This window comes from Episyrphus balteatus, chromosome 4, assembly GCF_945859705.1.
Source record: "Episyrphus balteatus chromosome 4, idEpiBalt1.1, whole genome shotgun sequence".
In the NCBI taxonomy this organism is placed as follows: Eukaryota; Metazoa; Arthropoda; class Insecta; order Diptera; family Syrphidae; genus Episyrphus; species Episyrphus balteatus.
In genome coordinates, this window is record NC_079137.1 from 38,205,692 (window position 1) to 38,225,757 (window position 20,066).

Here is a 20,066-nt window from a genome sequence, read left to right on the forward strand (position 1 = left end):
TTGAAAATAAATTGACGCGAAAGAGAAAGCCAAATGTTGAAAAATGGGTTTATTTCTCTTTTGAAAATTAAAATTATACCAATTCGCGAAATACTTCCTTATTTCACTTGGGCGTATTTCATGGCACCAAAAAATAATGTTATGGATTAATTAGTACCTACATGAACATTTATAGTAAAAATGTATGTATATAAAATAGTTTTCACTTTATTCGGGACTTATGTCCCATTTTCGACTAAAAAATTCAGGACTTCTGTCTCAGTAGGGTGGGACATAATTCCCGAATTGGATTCGGGACTTGTGACCCAGTAAAGCGGGACATTAGTCCCGAAAAAAAAATTCGGGACTTATGTCCCGGGGACTTATGTCCCTGCGCCGAGTTTTACACCACTTTAAAAGTCACAACAAACAAGGATGATATTGAACTTTATTTTAGTAGCTATTAGCTGGAGAATCATAACTAGATTTGTGTATTATATGTGTGAATGTCACTTTTCTGGATCTGTACCACTCACATATTTTATTTTCTCAAACAAAAATGAATGAGTCATATACCAAAACCATGATTTTATGCACTTCTGAAATTCACCTTCTTGGCCGTCATCATGGATTTTAGATTTTGTCCATGGTATAAAAAGACAAGGTATGATCATTAGAGCCGCCATCTTACAAAATGGGGTAATAAGGTTTTGACGTTTAATTTGGCAAAGTCAAAAGCAACAACAATTTCCAAGACAAATTTGTTTACAACAATTTCAATGGGCAGCTGTCAAAACCTTAAGTAGCCATTTTTAAGTTTTGACAGTTCTCGATACAGAATTTTTTCTAATGATCATACCTTCTCTATTTATACCATGGATTTTGTCAAGTGACGGATGGAACGGAGAGGTAGGTACGAGCCATAGAATACTTTGCATGACAGATTGCTTTTTGACAGCTCACTTCAAATTCCTAGGTTTGTTCGATTTTTCTAGCTTAATGTGCTTTCGGGTGTTTTCTTATAAAAAACAATTTTAAATATTTATTGTTTTTGCCCTTTATTATGAGAAAGAGAAGTGAGGCAGAAGTTTCAAACAGATTTGAAATTTTAATAACAGATTATCAGTTTGTTGCTAAAATTGAACTCAGAATAGAATTCAGATATTTTTTTGAATTCAGAAATGTAAAAAGGACTTAAATGTTACTTTTATTACAACTTTACAATTCATACAATCCGAGAGGAAAAAAGAAGAGGTGTGCACTCAAAAAACCAAAACTGAAAATCTATTATCAACAACAACAAATCTGCCGGATTAAAAAGTTGTAAGTTGGGCTACTTTTTAGATAGCATCCGTCGGCGTCGGCTTCCGTCCGATCTGTCACTTAAGGACCGGTTCTCATAAAAACGTGTGTATTTTATCAGGGTGTTTATTGGAAACTTCGACGTAACGCACACGAAGGATTCTATGGATTGGCCCCATAAGAAGTTATCACCTCAAAATGTATACAAACGCTTTGGAGTTGAGGTCACTTTAACTTTAAAATTGAATGTATACAGTAAAGTTCAGTTCAAATTAGATTCACCACCCAGGAAATCATTTGGCTTATTCATCTAAACAAATATTAACAGGATTGGCTCCTACATTCATTAATACAACACGGAAGTACTTGACTAACATCAAAAGAACTTTCGCGAAGCAATGGTTGACAGCCCAAAAACCACGTTTCATAGCTTCGGTGTTCAAAACTCTGATTTTTCATAACTTCGGTTTTTCGTAACTTCGGTCTTTCATAACTTCGGTCTTTCATAACTTCGGTTTTGTGTAACTTTGACGCCCGTAACTTTGTCGCGCATAACTCTGGTATTCATAACTCCGTTACCATTTCGAACTAACTCTGAGTTAAACTAACACAATTCGATTTAACAGAAAATCATTCTCTTTAACTCGTAATTTGCCTTATTTTATCACTTCCCCTAATATTCTTTATTAATATTTAAATACCTTGAATCACATAATTTTCCCAATAGAAATTGTACTTTAAGAATGAGAAAAATGAAGATGAAGCAATAAAAAATGTGCTTCACAAATCTAAACGCATATTAATATTACCATGACCCTATAAACGGAAATTGATTTAACCATATGGACATTTTCATTCCATTCTTGGATAACATTCTTAACGTTAACATGAAATTGATTGACCATTATCAATCCATAACAATATCAGCTGGAAACCTATTGACCGATTTAAGCAAACAAATACAACGACACTATGACATCTACAAAATAAAATAAAAATTGATTCAAAAACGATGTTTAAAAAAAAAAACCATTTAAAGCAGGTGCAACTCCAACTAAAAAACTTAATCGAAAATTAAATGATTTTCCCAGCCCATCGATATTTGTCAAATCAATGCATATACATTAGGGTGGGTCAAAAAAATCGAAATTCTTTTTTTTTGATTTGGTACTCCGAAAAATCGATTGCTGGACCCCTCTAGAATATACACACCAAATATGAGCTCTTTATATTAATGGGAAGGTCCTCCGCTTTGCAATTTTCCATTTTTACATCAAGCTTCTACTAAAAAAAAATATTTTTTTTATTAATTGACTTTTTGGCAAATTTCTTTTCAGATTCTTGTAGGAAATTGAACGCTTTACAAAAAAGGCCTAATACACTTTTTTCGTTTATCTAACCGTTGAATAGATATTTGAGGTAAAAAAATCGAGAAAATCTTTAAAAATTCGTTTTTTGTTCTTAATTTTGTAACAAACTGAAAAATTATAATCATCAAACGCGCAAGACATATTCTTGTTGGAAATTGATTGCTCCACAAAAAAGGTCTTGTTAACTTTTTTCATTAATCTAACCATTCTAAAGATATTCGAGGTCAAATTTAAAAAAAAATATAAAAACATTTTATATTTTTAAAAAATTTCTAATTCACTGAAACTTCATTATTTTCCAATTAACCAGATATATTCTTGTAGGGGCTTAAACGTTCTACAAAAAATTCCTTGGAATCAAATTGATTGCTTTAACCGTTTAGAAGATATTCGTATCCAAACCAATGCTCACTGATTTCAATAGTTTTTTTATGACCCGTATGCATTGCGATTTGGATACGAATATCTTCTAAACGGTTAAAGCAATCAATTTGATTCCAAGGAATTTTTTGTAGAACGTTTAAGCCCCTACAAGAATATATCTGGCTAATTTGTAAATAATGAAGTTTCAGTGAATTGGAATTTTTTTTAAAATACAAAAAGTTTTTATATTTTTTTTTAACTTTGACCTCTAATATCTTTAGAATGGTTAGATTAATGAAAAAAGTTAACAAGACCTTTTTTGTGGAGCAGTCAATTTCCAACAAGAATATGTCTTGCGCGTTTGATGATTATAATTTTTCAGTTTGTTACAAAATTAAGACCAAAAAACGAATTTTTAAAGATTTTCTCGATTATTTTACCTCAAATATCTATTCAACGGTTAGATAAACGAAAAAAGTGTATAAGGCCTTTTTTGTAAAGCGTTCAATTTCCTACAAGAATCTGAAAAGAAATTTGCCAAAAAGTCAATTAATAAAAAAAATATTTTTTTTTAGTAGAAGCTTGATGTAAAAATGGAAAATTGCAAAGCGGAGGACCTTCCCATTAATATAAAGAGCTCATATTTGGTGTGTATATTCTAGAGGGGTCTAGCAATCGATTTTTCGGAGTACCAAATCAAAAAAAAGAATTTCGATTTTTTTGACCCACCCTAATATACATATTCAAGTACCCTCATCTAACTTAAACAAAAAGGTAAGAAGCCCCCCAATTGGCCTTAACTTAATAAAAATAAACAAACAAACCAAACCAAAAAAAAAAAACAACAAATCTCTCAATAAAAACACATCATCGCAATTAGTCGAATCGTTCCCAACAATGTGTGATATAAAATGCAACACCACCATAATCCAATTGTTTATAGGATTATAAAATTAAATACTCATCATAAAAAAAAAACTCCGGGTTCCCTCTTCTTCAAGTTCTGTGTGCGGCTATCGGACTTCTCTTAAAATGTTTATCTTTGAAAAAGACGATTTAAATCCAGCTTATCGCGTTCTTCTGCATCTTAAATCGTTCTGCGATGGTATTTTGTATCTGAGAGAAATAAAAAATAAAAAAAACTTTGGTTTTAATAGCCCGCAACACAATGTGGTCACAGCAGAGGAGCGCAGACCAAAAGCAGCCTCGGCAGCTCAGCAGACCTTATCTCGCCCAGCCTTAGCGCAAACATGGATGCGGATGGAATAATAAAAACAAAAAAAGCAATAAAACCTTAAGAAAAAACAATAATCAACGCGCTAATAAGCATCATGCATACGCGTCAAGCGAGTACACTCTTTTGTTGTTGTTTGGTTTTTTTTGTTGTCTTCTTTTTTTTTGTCTTTGGTTTTGTGCCACATCAAGAAAAGGCAACAAATTAAAACAAAAACATACACTTCAAAAGCCGCAAAGTTCATTATTCAGCGTTGCCACATGATTGATAAGGCAGGACTAATTCCATTTACGCAATGCAATCAATACTTCAAAACGATATTCGTATCTAACAATTTTGCTTCTGAAAAGCTTTACAGAAGCAAAAATAGCATTTGTAAAGCTTTTTAGAAGCAAATTTGTTAGTTGGGAATGCATGATAATAATATTATACAACTTAATATTACACTTTACTTTATATCATTGAAATGGCAACGCCAGTCCAATACTAAAATTCAAGTCCAAGACCTCTGTGGGCCAAAGCGCTACACCACCAACTGTGTGTTTCCCATTCTAAAGAAGTGGTTACTATATACCAACAACATAACATAAAAAAAATAAAACTCACATTAATCGCATTAACAACTTTCTGGAGTGTAGAGTTTGGTCTTCTGTGTCATATGGCAAGTCCAAGTCCTGGCCGGATAAACAAAAAGAAAAACACACATTTTAGAACAAAACGAACATATGGCAATGTGACGCGCGAAAAGTGTTCAACTGGAATTTTGCTGAACAAGATAGAAACATGCGGTAGAAGATTGTATATATTTTTTGCAGATTTTACAACAAAATACAATTGAAAGGTCTTTTAAAAATGTGATAATCCAATATAATGTAAATAAATAGATTTTTTAAAAACAAAATCAGAAGATTTTGGGTATTGGATTAATTATAAAATTAGCTTGACTTGTCTATTTTTCACGACAAGTGTCCTATAAAAAAGATCAACACTGGTAACAACGCATTTCAATACAGCATTCAATCACTGCGTCAGCAGCTCTTATGTAACGTCACCGGGGAATATTATTTCAACGCAGCATTAAAAAACTCTTTGGCAATCATAAAGTTTCCCTCAGCAATCAGTAGCTTACTCTTGCTTTTAACTTTCTTACCTAGAGCCTCAAAACTTTTGCGTTCGTTAATTATCGCTTGGGGGACATAACATTGGGCCTTAACTTATCCTGCACGCGCGCCGTGTCGTGTTCGGTTTCTGCACTTCAGCTCTTCCCGTACTGACTCCTCCTCGACTGTAATGAGACAATCGGTCTACCAACTACTTTGTCTTCTTGCGTGAGCAAGTTTCATTGCATTATTGGCTTGCGATGCAGGCATTGCAACTGTGCACTTTGTCAGGTCTCTCTTGTCCCTTTTTTCTCTTTTCAGAGAAGCTTTTGGTCTCTATGAGTGAGCGGAGATGGCATCTAGCCTTACCACCATGTTGAGTTATTTATTGATATAATCGCTGTGAAGATCCTAGGCCTAGTGCAAACATGGGTTTTCTTTTTGACGCATGACGCACCCATTTGAATTACATAAATAAGTGCGGTGATACTGCGGGAAAAAAGTTAATTGGTTTCCAAAACCACCGCAGCGTCATTGCACGGACGCTGCGGTGCGCGTCATGCGTCAAAAAAACGCATCTGTGCACCCACCGGGCCAAAATGTAAACACTAATGAGGTGACTCCAGAAAAAAAAACCCGCAGGTTTCCAAAGGTCCGTCTCGTCACCGTACTTGTTTCTGATTCCTTTAGAAACAAAGTAGCAAAATGTTCGTTTCACCTATTGAGCTGATAGTCATCTAACCTTAGCAGGTTGACATCTACATTGAACTGGCATAAAAATCAGTTTGACTTTTTGTCATGTTTTTCAGGTGATAGTTTCAAACAAAAATGTATCGTTAGCCCTTAACCTAACTTTTGTTCACATTAACATCTTTCAAAGAGCCGGTGGAGTTGATCGTTACGTGCACTTAACTGATAAGTGCACTTATTCACCACAACTTGTTTATGGTATAGTGTGGGGAAAACCAAACCACGGGGTGCACTCAGCTGGTTATGGTTGCCAACTATGTGGATTGCGAAAATCACATTATTTGGCAAGTGCGAATACAAAACCTTTCTTTTTTCAACTTTTGCTAGCAGGCAGCGTCTACCAGCTTACAAACTTCTGCAATTCCTAATAATTTACTCTCAATCTTAAAGTTCTTCAATACTGGATTATTTGTTGTTATGAAATGTAAAAAAAAAATCTGAAATCTGAATCATTCAAAGTAATCTTTCTTCCAAAAAAATTGATACCCAAACTATATTATTCTTTCAACCCCCAACACAGCTGGACCACATAAACCTATTCTTAGAAAAAATCACTTGACATACAGCCTACCATTAACCCCCTGTCGAATAGACAAGACAGGCTATTAAATGACAACTGAAATAACCAAAACAAAGGTCATCATTACAACAAGCTTGGTGGTAGGTATACTATACAGTCGTCATTGTCATACCCAGCACCATTCTTTTGTCCACACACACAATCTGTTGTGAATGCAATGTGCTCTGGCTCATATAAGTACGCGTCTACCATATTATATCCCCCTCTCTCGCCCTCCTGTTGTGATCGCGCACGCGATCCCAATTCCCGAGGAAACCCCGATAATTTGTCAAAAATGTTTATCTTGAAATTCCAATCAGATATAGATTTCGTCTTTTCTTAAACTTGTATATATGTGTGTGACTTAAAGTTGGAGTCCAAAGAGGAATACAAAAAAAAAGAAACATTTGTACCAAGTAGGTATATCTGGAACTGTTTTATATAACTTGGGTGATGGTGGAACAACACAAAACACAGGTGGAAGATTCGGAGAGATCAACATCTTAACGTTTGTTTCATTTGAAATCGGTCTTGGATCGGGCAATAAAATACCCGTATAACACGTACAAATGAGCCTTCGATTCTGAGACACTAAAAATGTGCTCTGTGTGCAGTGCAACTAAAATAAAACCTTGCCAAGAGCAATAGAGTACAAGACTGTGATGATGATGACGATGATGGTGTGGTGTCCCCCAAGAGTCCCTGATTGTAAAGGTGCATCCTTTATTTGTGTCTTACGAATGAATTAAGCACACAATAAAAATGGAACAAATAAGGGGGCTCCTCAAATGATAAGTTAGTGTGATGATGGCTATGAGACATACCTCTGCAAGTACAGTGGTGTATTTGTTCAAATGAGGCCTTTTTAGTTTAAAAATTATGATTTTAAAAATGACTTACAACCACAAGTAATTTATGTATAACAATTATAACAGTTTGTGTCATTTAAGCACGAAATTATCAATGCCCCTCAAGCGGCTTAGCAAAGAATTGTTCCTCAAGTATACCTTCTCCCGCGGCGCGCGGAGGTCCATGCACTTACAGGGCCCCATTAAAAGTAGGCCTCAGCCACTATGAATATTTTAACATACATATATTCCGAAATAATTCAAAACATTGAATGACACCTGTCAAAACTCGTGACATTGTTTTCATGCTTGGCAACCCGATCTAATCAAATTTTATATTAGCCAATGAAAATTGTGTTCCTTAAAATAAGAAGGCCTCGAGTCTACAATACGTAAATAAAGCATTAAATATTCGCGTTTCTAATTAAAACTCTGCGCTTGGATAAGATAAAGACTTTCAGGTTCCATTCGTTTCATTTCAAAGTAAGATGGGGCGTAAAAGTTTAAAGTTTGCACAGGGCCCTCTTCTGCGTTGAACCAGCCCTGATCATGGTTAAAGAAAGACGATGATCCTTGTTTTGTGTGATTAAATTTTGTTTTATCTCGTAATCATCATCTTAAAGGTGTTGATCATAAATTTTCATTTGATTATACTTCTATCTTGTGAGCAAAGCAGCAGCAACAACAGCAGCCACAAAATGCACATTTCAATACGAGATGTATTTATTCTGGATATATAGAAGAGTTCAGTCAAAAGAGATGACTTCTGCTTATGGTGCATTTACATGGTAACCATCATGAGCCTACCTGTTATAAGGATGGCCTTCGATGAATCTTATCAAAAACTATCGACAGTTAAGATCTGAAAAAAACTATTGGGAAATAAATTTTAGAAAAATAAACGGATTGTGAAAAATTGGGTGAAGAGAAGGTGTTTTTTGATTTTATGGATAATAATTCGTTGTAAACTATAAACAAACTATTAAAAATGTCCAGTCGTAAGATTTGTGGCTGCGTTTCATGATAGTAATTACAATATTTTCAATTTGAAATTTATTACTGACATTTTTTTTTAGAAAACCCCTTAAATTTACTGTGGAAAATTAAAATGATTCTCGATTTGGCTTGAAAACTATGTTTAATTTACAGTATAGTTTCTTCTATTAAATGAAAAATAGAAAGGACAAACGGAAAAGATTGTAGAAATGTACCTACTACGAAATGGCGCCCAACGCGAGTATACTTTAAATTATTCATATTAATCTGTTACTTTCTACTTTGAACTCTAACGTTTTTTTAATAAAAAGATGGCGCCCAACGCAAGTATACCTACATTAGGTTAGTCTAGTTGTCGCTATAGAATATACCAATCACAATTTGGGTTATTTAGTGGCAGAACTCCTTGCGAGGAATTTTCAGTTCTAAATCGATCAGGTACATTTTATTTAGAGACTCCTTAACTTTTTATTTAAAGACCTAGAAATGTACTAAGAAATGGCGCCCAACGCTAGAAATTATTACCGCTTTCCGCTTCAAACTTTACCGTAGGAGATTATTTCTCCTTAGAAGTGAAAACACATGCGAGGAATTGCCAAAGAATTTAAATTTTCCTAATAAATGGCGCCCAAAGTAGGAATATTTCAGATTAATCTGGCTACCCCTTCGGACTTTAACATTGGAGTTGTTTGATTTTTTTTGGTTGTACTAACCCATGCTAGGAATTCGTTAAAGTTCAGGGAGTATTTCTTTCAAGATATAAGCCATTTAATTTTGTTTAGAAATGGCTCCAAACTTCCAAGAAATAAGTCGCTTAAATTTTGCTTAAAGTGGCACCAAACGCATGTGCATTTTTTATAAGTCTTTTTTGTGCCAAGGAAAATACCAGTAGAGGCTTGGTGTTTTTAATTTTACAGCGATGAAGTGCCAAAGATTAAAAGAATATGTCTTGTCTCTTCAAATAAGTTTAAAAACAACTTATATCATTTAACTAAAAATGGCGCCCAACGCAAGTACTATCCAGATTAATCTCGTTCTTTCCTTGAACTGATGTAATACAGATTCGTTTTTTACAGCAGTAAGGCCTTATATATATTTCTTGTTCAGTGACATTCTATCCTCCTTTTTTCAGATTTAGAAAATTTTCAAAGGAAAAATGAAGCCCAACTCAAGTTTATAAAATTAAGTAATTAAGCAATCGGTCTCAAGAAATATGGGTCCATTGACTTCTAAAAGAATCAATAAGATAATCTAAATAACAGATGAAAATATTTTGTTTAGTGAAAAATGGCGCCCAACGTAAATTCTCCAATGCAAGTACTCTTTCTCTTTAGCGGATTTGCATTTATAGTGCATTCAATCACTCTCCAATAAACAATATCCTTCCTTCCTATCAGATTTCCTACAAAAATCATGTAACAGTAACAAAATAACAAATCTTCACCCATTTTTCAAAAACCGGAACACCCTTTAGACTAAACAACAACAACAAAAAAAATTTGCATTAGACAAAAAGGAAGCCATTTAAGTTATCTCTCCTAAGAATCACTACTTCGGCTTTTCATCTTAATTTTATTCACTGCACTATACACAGCATACATTTATCCAGATTAATATTCACCTTAACTTTATCTTTTCAATAGGTTCGTATCGTTCGGTAGAGAGGTAGTACGCTTCTGTTCTTCTCTCATTTTTGTTTTGTTTGGCTATATGCATGCAAGAGAAGCCCTCATTCTTTCTGTGTGCCTTTCTGCCTAGCTGTCAATGCGTTTAAGGCCAGTGCGCAATAATATTATTAAAAAAAAAAAAAACAAAAATAAACAAAAACAACAACAAAAATAAATCAAAGCAAAAAGACTAAAACCGTTCGCAAGCTTCTCTATTGAAGAGGTATTTATCCCAAAGGGTATCTATATATTCACGAGAGATAGAGACTACAAAACTCAACTAACGAATGATAAACAAAAAAAAAAAAAGAACAATTTTTCTTGAAATTTGATATCTTCTCTCGGTTCTCTCCGCACTATACCATAATAATGGGGTATTAATGCATACCTCTACGATGACGACGAGCGATGGCGCGGCGACGAAGCGAAACGAAGACGACGAAGGTAGCGACAACGACGATGACGACACAAAACAACGACCCATCAGTAGGGATCGGATCAGGCATTAGGGGGAATGAGAGCGAGGGAACCACTATATTATGTTGTGTTTGTGCTTGCTTTGTCGTGGTGATGGCGCAAAAATAAACCGTATTTCGTTGAGGCTTCTTGATGGGGAGAGACAGCGAGTGTTGTGTAGTAGGTATATAGCTTTTTGCGACAACAGTTCGAGAGAATATGCACAACCATACCTACCTAAACTATACACAAAGCAAGTTGAGCATTTGACAGATGGGGGCAATGTCAAAATGGGTTTGGCAAACAAGAAAAGAAGAAGTAGAAGAAAGCACCACTATAATACCGCAAACCTATAGGTACTCCCGTTCTAAGAATCTATATGTAGTATAGTTATATGAGTATATTCTCTACACCGAATTCCTGGCTGAAAGGAATGTTTAAATAGCCATTTCCTTTTATAACTGTTTAGTTTGCGTCGTCGCCGTTATATTGTGTAAAACAAAAGGCGGTGGCAACCAAGTTCGTTTTAACCCTTTCTCACACTTCGATTCCTCTCTCACTCCCTGAACTCTGATGGAAACTGGAAGTGTGGTGTACATCCGGCATTATCTGGTGGTGGTGGTGGTAGTGCCCGGTTATGGTGAAATGACTTTCACATGTTTCGCAGATTGAGAAGCACTAGAATATTGTGTGGCTTCGTTTGTTTGGTTTGTTGCACATCTTTTTGTTGTTAAAAAAAATAGAAGGGTGTCATTGTTCCGTAATAGTGTAACATACCTTTTTCTTTGCAATGTCAAGTACGAAAATGGTAATAAAGTTGTATAGTTAAGGGTGTCAATATGAGCTTAGTTTTCAAATTATGTCTTGGAGTTTGATTTAATTTTGATATTCCAATAGTAAGGCATGACTTTACAATTTAACATGAGCGTTTTGTATATATTGTTGTCAAATGCTGTGGTGCATTTCTATATTTGGTGAACTTAAACATTTATATATACGGAATTGTTGTAGGGCAACTAATTTCAGGTCCCACGTTGGGCGCCAGTTCCATTTACATGTAATTTTATGCGATTGTTGTGCGGTGATAGACCTTAGGCTCGAATTTCATTAACATATTTTTAATTTAAAAATGCTGATTGAATAAAGTTTTGTAGTCAGTGGAAAGCCAGTATCGTGTGTACCTGCACATATACATTTCAAACATTTCAAACTGAGGTTTTTGTCTTTCAACAATCTAGACTAGAATAAATCGTTTGAAGAAGTTTTTCGGTAAAATAAATTCGAATCATGTTTTTAAAATGCTGAAATTGTGTTATAAAACTAATAAGTAGGGTGCTAAATAAGAATGTTATTTTGAGATATTTTTAGCAGCTTCTTTCTTAAATATTTAAATATATCTTCTTGATCCATGTTATCAAAATGTAAACACCATAAAGCTTCAAAGAAACTTTTTTTTTTTTTTGTTGGACTAGTTTAAAAATATTTTCGTTGCGTTACAGGTCACACGTTGGGCCCCAGTTCAATTTCGATATTCTACAAATTTCTAAAGAACGTTTATATAAAATATTTGTCTAGGCTGCTGCGGGTTTCCAAACATTTGGATACCTGATTATTGCAGCGCTTATGGCTGTTAGTGAAATTATTCACAATACTATCGCCATCTCTGAAGAATTTTATCGTCTTCCACAAGAAGTTCGCCTTGAGAATTGTTAATGAACTTTGGCGAACGAATCTTATGAGCATTTGTTTTTCTGTAAGCGGCTATGTTATAGATGGTCAGGCCCTTATTTATGTTTTGTCGTAGCTCTTGAATCACCAGCATTCAGGATAGACATTTCTTCCAGCTCCGAAACAGGCCCTTTGTGTTCTTTGTTTTGGTTTTTAAGCATTTCTTCTTTGCTACTTTCATGCATTGTTTGTATTCCACTTTCAGGTGTGACTTTATATTTGTACTACTAAAGTGGCACTTCAACTATGGCTTGGTTTTACGTTGGGCGCCAATTTCATTAAAATATTGTATTATTTTAATATTGCAAAAGTCATTCTTAACAAAATTTATAAAAAATTTTAAGCTTTAAAACTGCATTCTAAAACATTTGGATTTTGACTGTTGCTTAAGGAAAAAAGTCACACATTGGGCGCCAATTTTATTTATAAATTTTTTTGTGATAATTATAAACCAAGTATTGACGGAGCATTATTTTTAATCGTTACGGAGCACTCAAAGTTGCGCGTTGGGCGCCATTTAGGTCTACGTCCTTTCATTAAATGTAAAAAAATATTTAGCAGGAGAAAAATAAGCACGTTGGGCGCCAGTTCCATTTGAAATTCGCCTACATTATACAACGTGGATTTCAAATGAAAAACAAACGATGAATTTGTTCTCTCTATGCACCAAGTTAATATACAAATCAGTGCGCAAACTTAGTGATTGTAGGCAAGCTATACTTAGGAAATCATAGAAAAACAGACGTGTAAAACTGTCAGAAGGAAAAAGTAGAACATTCAAATACAAATAAGGAACATTCACAGAACATGGAGTGTTGGAGTATGAACCAAACAGTTATAACTAAATTTTTTATTGCATTTTCATATCATTAATCCAAAACTATGGATTATACAAATATCAAGTCCAAAGGTATTTCTACTTATTTTTTTTGCCTTGTTACATTTTAGATGATTTGTAAATGCCGCCGGAAATTCAAACCAAACAAAAACGAGTTCCCGACGGTAACTTGTAAAGTGTAACTCGACCTTTGGGATGCTTTTTAAATTTTCTTTGCAACTATTCTTCTATTCATATTTAATTTTTAACCATATTTTCTAACAAATCCGGGTTTAATTTCATTTCCCTCAAAATGAAGTTCAGCATTTTTACTTTAACCCTCTCTCTTTCCCTCTCTTTTTGATATTGTTCTATTTTCTGGAAAATACCCACTTTCAATGACAAGTGATTTTGCCGTCGCAATAAACCATTTTTCTTATTATTTCTGCACCAATTTCTGACAATTGCAAATTTCAAACGAATATACACAAAAATGTTGTTAAATTAAATTGCAACACCCTGAAAAGGGTTACATTTGTTATAACACAAAAGCAAAAATGGCGCCCAACACAACATTTGATCAATCAAACAATCTTTTATCTGAGTAAATTGTCATTTACATAATGCACATACTACGCTCCAGGAATGATACTTTTTTCTAGAATAAGACAAAAAATGGCGCCCAACACAAGTTTTAAAGAATGATGATGTATTATTTACACTGAATATCACGCATAATCGTTTTAGAAATGATACAAAATTATAGGTTAGTTCTATTATTAATTCCACCTTCTTCAATTGACTTTGTTTAATGGGATCCCCAATTGGAACTTCAAACCATCCCTCCCCATCTATCACACTTCATTCACCCATAAATTAATTAGTGAGAATAATGTAATGAACGCATCCATCTCTAAGAAAAGGTACGAGTACATTTTGAAAATTTCGGTTCAATGAATATGGCAAGCGATGTATGAAAATTGGTGGCGGCCCAGCCAACAACCAGTTAGTAAGTCAGCCAATTTTTTTGCTAGAGTCTGGGTTACCTACGATACTTTTTCACTGCTATCTCGTCCGTGATAATGATGATAGGGCCCCCACCATAAATATTATTATGTGTGTGCTGTGTGTGCCTTTTTGCCATCATATATGTATGTATGAACAACAACAACAAAAAAACAAAATTTATATGAACGAACGTATGTATATCAGAAAAGAAGACTGCTTCATTCAATTTTACAAGTTTTAATGGCGTATCGAATATCAAATTACCGACACAGTCCAGGGAGACCAACAGCGTGCAGCAATGGTTGATATACACCACATCGCATCCAGCAACAGCAATGTGCCTTTTTTTTTCTGCTGCTGCTTGCTGTTGCTGCTAAAGGTTGTTGTTTTTGCATTTTATAATGGTAGCGCAATGGCAGCTCAGTGCACTGGATGATGTGGCCACAATTTTGCGGTGTGGTTTTTACGGAGGCCATCTTCATCATCGACGAGCGACGCGGACGCGTCGTTGTCGTGTTCCCCCGTCGTTGGTGTCTTCGGTGGTGGTCGTATCATCGTATCTGCAGTTTACTTTACACTATTTATCTTTTTGCCACCATCATCATTATCATTATTGTTATTAAATAAATGGAACACCCTGTACAGAGCAGACAAACACAATTTTTTTCGCTATGAATATAAATAATACCATCAAATCAATTATAATTATTATTTATTGTGAATTTAGTTTAAGAAAGAACCTAGCTACTCTATTCTGTGTGGTTAAATGTAAGGCTTTTGCATAAGGTTGTTTTGACGCGCACGAAATGTCATCATACAAATTTGATATTATCTATGGACGTTTGACGTTTGATGATGGGTTTTATTTGAAGCATTTCTTTGACCACAATTAAAACAAACTAAGACGATGGCAATGGATTGATACTTGTTACTTGTGGTTTTGGTGGAAATTAGAGGTTAGGTTGGGGCAGAAAATATGGAGCAAGGGATGCTATGTATACCTATGATGGAATTCATCAAGGGTTTGTTATAAAAGATTGATGTATTTTTTTCTTAATCACCTTGTAAGTGATATGATGATGGTTTGCTGCATTTGTTGTTGTTGTGGCATGCCCCTTATATTTCTGTTTGTTCTTAAAGAAACATACAGTAAGATTATGATCAGAAGAAAAAAGTCTACACTTATTTGGCGCCCAACAGAAGCTCTAAGAAAAAGTATTGTGTTTAAATCGATTAAAGGTCCTTATCGGTGTTCATAAATGACATGTTGTAACCTTTTTAAGTACACAATTTGTCCGATCAAAAAAAATCGTGTTTTTGAAATGGCGCCCAACAAACACAATTTGTTCTTTAAAACGTCATTGACAATATATTGTTTCTACATTTTCTATCGATATTGATGTTGAGTAGTAAGAGGTTTATGGTAAATATTTATTTAACACTTATTTAACACTTTACACTTGTCGTAAAGGTCACTCAAAGTAGAACCTTTCAAAATCCAGTGAGTCTTAATAATCCTACGCTAATTAGGCATAATGTATTATCATCTGTCAGTTTTTATTTAACTTTCCAACACAAACGACATTTACATTAAACAACAACTGTTTCAAACAATTAAACGTCAAAATCATTAAAAATCCCCCAAGAGACCACATCAGAAGTGCACTCACATCGAACAATCTCACCTACAAGCAATAAATTTCTTTCTATCAATTTGTATGTTGTTCCAACCTAATCTAAAAGAATATTTCTTTCAATAATAATCTTAAGCCACTTAAATATAAATTTATTGACACCAACAGGCAACAGGAGCAAGCAACAAGAATTATACACAGCACACAACATGATGATGAGAAAAAAAAGCAGCACACTTTCTATAAAATCAACGTCTCAAATGTCATCTTGTTCCTGTCTACAATATTTGTGTATTCCCCAAAGTGTTAAAATCCTCTCGAAAAACCATCATCATCCATCCATTCATCCCCTTTTCGTTGTTGTTGTTGTTGTTTTTGTCTGTCAAATAAAATAAGTATAAAAACTGCGGAGAACCGCAACCGGATACGATGGTTGTTTAACATTAAGAAATAAAAATTTCAAAAAGTCCCAACGGGATTTTCATCACCCGCCAATTTGCATCCATTACAGGCATATAATCAAATGTTTTGAGAAACAGGATTTATTAAATTAATCACAAGGAACACGCCTCGTTATCCTTTCCTGACCCTTTTTAACTTTTTTTTTCATGAGAGATAGAGAGAGAAGTAATATAATAAAAAAAAGGAAAAAGATAACGGAAGCGCTACCCAATAATAAAATTGTACTGCTATGTGTCATGATAGAGCAAATTCCGCATTCTCTTTCTGTTGTTGTTGTTGTTTTTCTGACAGCTATAACTAGAATTATTGTCCATACATTACCAATCTGTTTGCACCCTTATAACATTCGTACACATGACCGAATTCCCGCAAAAAACATTTGGCAATCTTGACATTTTTTTTTCTGTTCTCTCTCTCTCTCTGGACTGAAAGTCGCCACGACAGATACCGTCTGCCTGCCACTTTCTGTCAAATAGCAATAAATGTGTGTGTTTGTGTGTTAGTTTGAAAGGTAATTTGATACTTTTCGAATACAAACGAGGGGCAGCACTGTCGTAATAGCTTCTACTTCATCTTCTCCGTGTTTTTTTTTTTTTTTTGTTCGTTCATTTGCTGCTGTTTTTACTGCCTTTTCATGGCAAACACGAGCGAATACGTATATGTATAATATATAAAACGGGAGGGAGTTTTTTTTTGTTGGATTGTGTTAAAGTACCTAGACGTAAATGTACACACAGGCTGTGTTGTGTTTACACAGGGCGAGTAAACTCAAATTGGAAATGGAACACACAAATATAATGTGTGTAGATGTGTGGACAGTTTGGGGTGCTGTGTTTGTATGTATGAATAATATTGAAGTGTCTATTTTTATCAGACATTATCTTGTCAGAGTTATCAAAAAGTCTTGTTTTTTTTATCGCTTATGATCTCTATAGGTACGATTAAGATCAATTTGGGTTCAATAATGAAATTTTTTTAATTTTTGTAAGCATTTTTCAAGGAATAATTTTCTTAGTTTTTTATATAGGATATGAAAACAGAATCTGTCAATTAAAGAAGGTTTTAAATGAAAAAAATTGTGATAAAAAAACTAAAAGTTCGTTGGGCGCCATTTAAAAAAAAAATTTTTTCTCGATTGAAAGAATTTTGGGTCTAAACCGGTTACTTCTTATTTATTTACATTGATAAGGGCCTCTTATCACACATTTTATAGCTAAATTTGTTTGGTTAATAAATTTGAATAGGACTTCTATTGGGCGCCAAATAAGTGTAGAAACTTTTCCTTGTGACCATATCTTTACTAAAAGTTTTGTTTTTTTTGGAGATACAAAGAGTAAACATAGGAGTGCGAAGCCGCATACTTAATATGAAAACAAAGTGAAAAGTGATTCTATATCCTTTTAAAAAGTCAACTCCTCATTTCACCAACTGTCACCAACTGTTATCATTTCTATCCAATATTTGGTTGGTGGATACAAAATGTTTAAAAGATCTTAAAAACTGCGATAATGTGAGATATGAGTACCTACAGTAAATACTTTTGTAGTAGGGGCGTACATAACTTTGGGCAGACGGGCGGGAGGTGCCCCGTGGCCCTCCTCGGATGCCAGCCCACCACAAGAAATTTTAACAAGGAATCTCTTGGTTTTTAGTTATGAACACAGCTTGAAGATACCTTTGTTTTGATGTCTCACTCGATGAATTTGGAGAAATTTTTTTTAAATGCATTTTTTTTGAAACTGTACTTTTTTTGGCAATTCGAAAATCTAAACAATGGATTTAAAATTGTTTAACCTGAATGCACAACAGGCCTGTTGATTATATGAAAACATATCTTTAATTTAAAACTAATTTTGAGACTTTGGTCAAAAGATATTGTCTTCAGAAAGAAAATTAAAGAAAGAAACAATTTTTGGTTGTATAGTGATGGGAACTATCGAATAAAAACTTTCAAACTATCAATAGTTGTAAAATATTAATTTATTCGATAGTTTTAAATCATTCATTCATTCATTTAGTTACTATTTTCATTCGAATAGTTTTTTTCGTTCGACAATTTTTTATTCGATAGTTTTTTCATTCAAATAGTTTTTGTATACTAAATTTTTTTCATTTGAATAGTTTTTTTATTCGATAGTTTTTTCATTCGAATAGTTTTTTCATACGATAGTTTTTTTAGTCGATAATTTATTCATTGGAATAGTTTTTTTTTTAATAGTTTTTTTATTCGATAGTTTTATTCGAATGAATAAATGAATGAATGAATGAACTATTCGATAGTGCAAATCATTCAGTTACTAACTATCGATAGTTCAAATTATTCGATAGTTCCCATCACTAGCTTGTAAATATCTCAGGAACCATCTCAGTTCTCACTATCTCAGCTTTTAGCTATAGATGGAGCTTAAAGAGACCTTTCTTTTAATGTCTCACTGGATTAAGAGACAAAATTCGCTTACCCCTTGGCCCCAGAAGATCACTGTACGTCAAAAAATAAAATTAAAACCGATACAACTCGATACCCATTATGAATAACTTTAAATTTATGATAAAACTACATTTAATGCTCTCACTCTTCTCCATTTACTTAACTAATTTCTTGTATTTTTTTTTTACTTTACAGTGGTACCTCGGACAAACAGCATTTGGACTCTTCCAGCGATTCAGATATGGAAGGACCCAATTCAATGTTGCAACAACACTCACAATCCTCCGCACAGTCTTCACAGCACAACACAACGAATCACCATCAACAGCAACAATTATCACCAGCGAGCCACCATCACACAACGACAGCCCATCACGGCCATGGTCATCATACGACCACGGGATCCACAGGAGGTGGTGGTTCAGCTGGCTCATCCGCAGATCTCCACCAGCAACAACAGCAGCAGCAGCATCACCATCATCCTCACCATCACAGCGGTGGTGGTGGTCACTCCAATAACAACCTGTCAGCGATTAGCAATCTTAATGCATCGTTGGTGGGTGTGGCGTCTAGTGGTGGAGCATTGTCGGCAGCCGCTGCTGTGGCCGGTGGTGGCCTGTCACTGTCATCGCAAAAGTCAGGGGTGGGCCATCAGATGGCGCCCCTTTCAGTAGCGTACTCGCATCTGCACAGTGTGATGGGCTCGATGCCGCTCTACGATATGAGCGAGTATCAGCACTTATGATTTTAAGTTTAATTTTTTTGTTTCGATTTAATTATTAAATTTATTTATAATATTATATATTTTTGTTGTAAATATTAAATAAAAAAAATATTTATTATTTTGTTTAAAAACAAATTTTAATGTTTAAGTTAATATTTTTTTTATTTTTTCTGTTTTGCAATATTTAAAATTAATAGAGATTAGATATTTAGTATTTTTTTTTTTGTATAATTCTGACAAAGTGCACATTTTTTATTTGTTTTTTTTTTTAATCTAGTGAATTGTTAAAAAAAAATTAAGTAATTGAAAGCAATAATGCGTTAAGAATTAAATCAATTACATATACATTATATATAAAGAGAATTAAATCAAAATAAAGATTTTAATGTGTAAATTATTGTAAATAAAAACAAGAAAATTATATTATTTAAAATAAAACAAAAATCAGCCCAGAAAATTAATCGTATTATGCGCTATGTACAGCGGTGTCTTTCAAACTTTGCAATGTAAAGATATTATTATAATTATTATCAAACTAGAATATAAAAATTAATTAAAATAAGATATTAAATTATTTTCAAAAATATCAAAAAATTTAAAAAAAAAAAAAAAACAATAAAAATCATTAGAAACTATGAAAT

General features: G+C 33.9%; 1 protein-coding gene across 1 annotated transcript in view; it reads left to right on the forward strand.

Moving 5' to 3' along the window:
- The window catches only part of LOC129918386 (protein sine oculis), a 64,543-nt gene extending 44,920 nt beyond the window's left edge, over positions 1-19,623 (forward strand). Inside the window, exon 7 of the mRNA XM_055998877.1 lies at positions 18,897-19,623. Coding sequence (XP_055854852.1) covers positions 18,897-19,446 — 550 coding nt within the window. The 3' untranslated portion in view covers positions 19,447-19,623. The remainder of the gene's footprint in view (positions 1-18,896) is intronic.
- Positions 19,624-20,066: the final 443 nt, after the last annotated feature.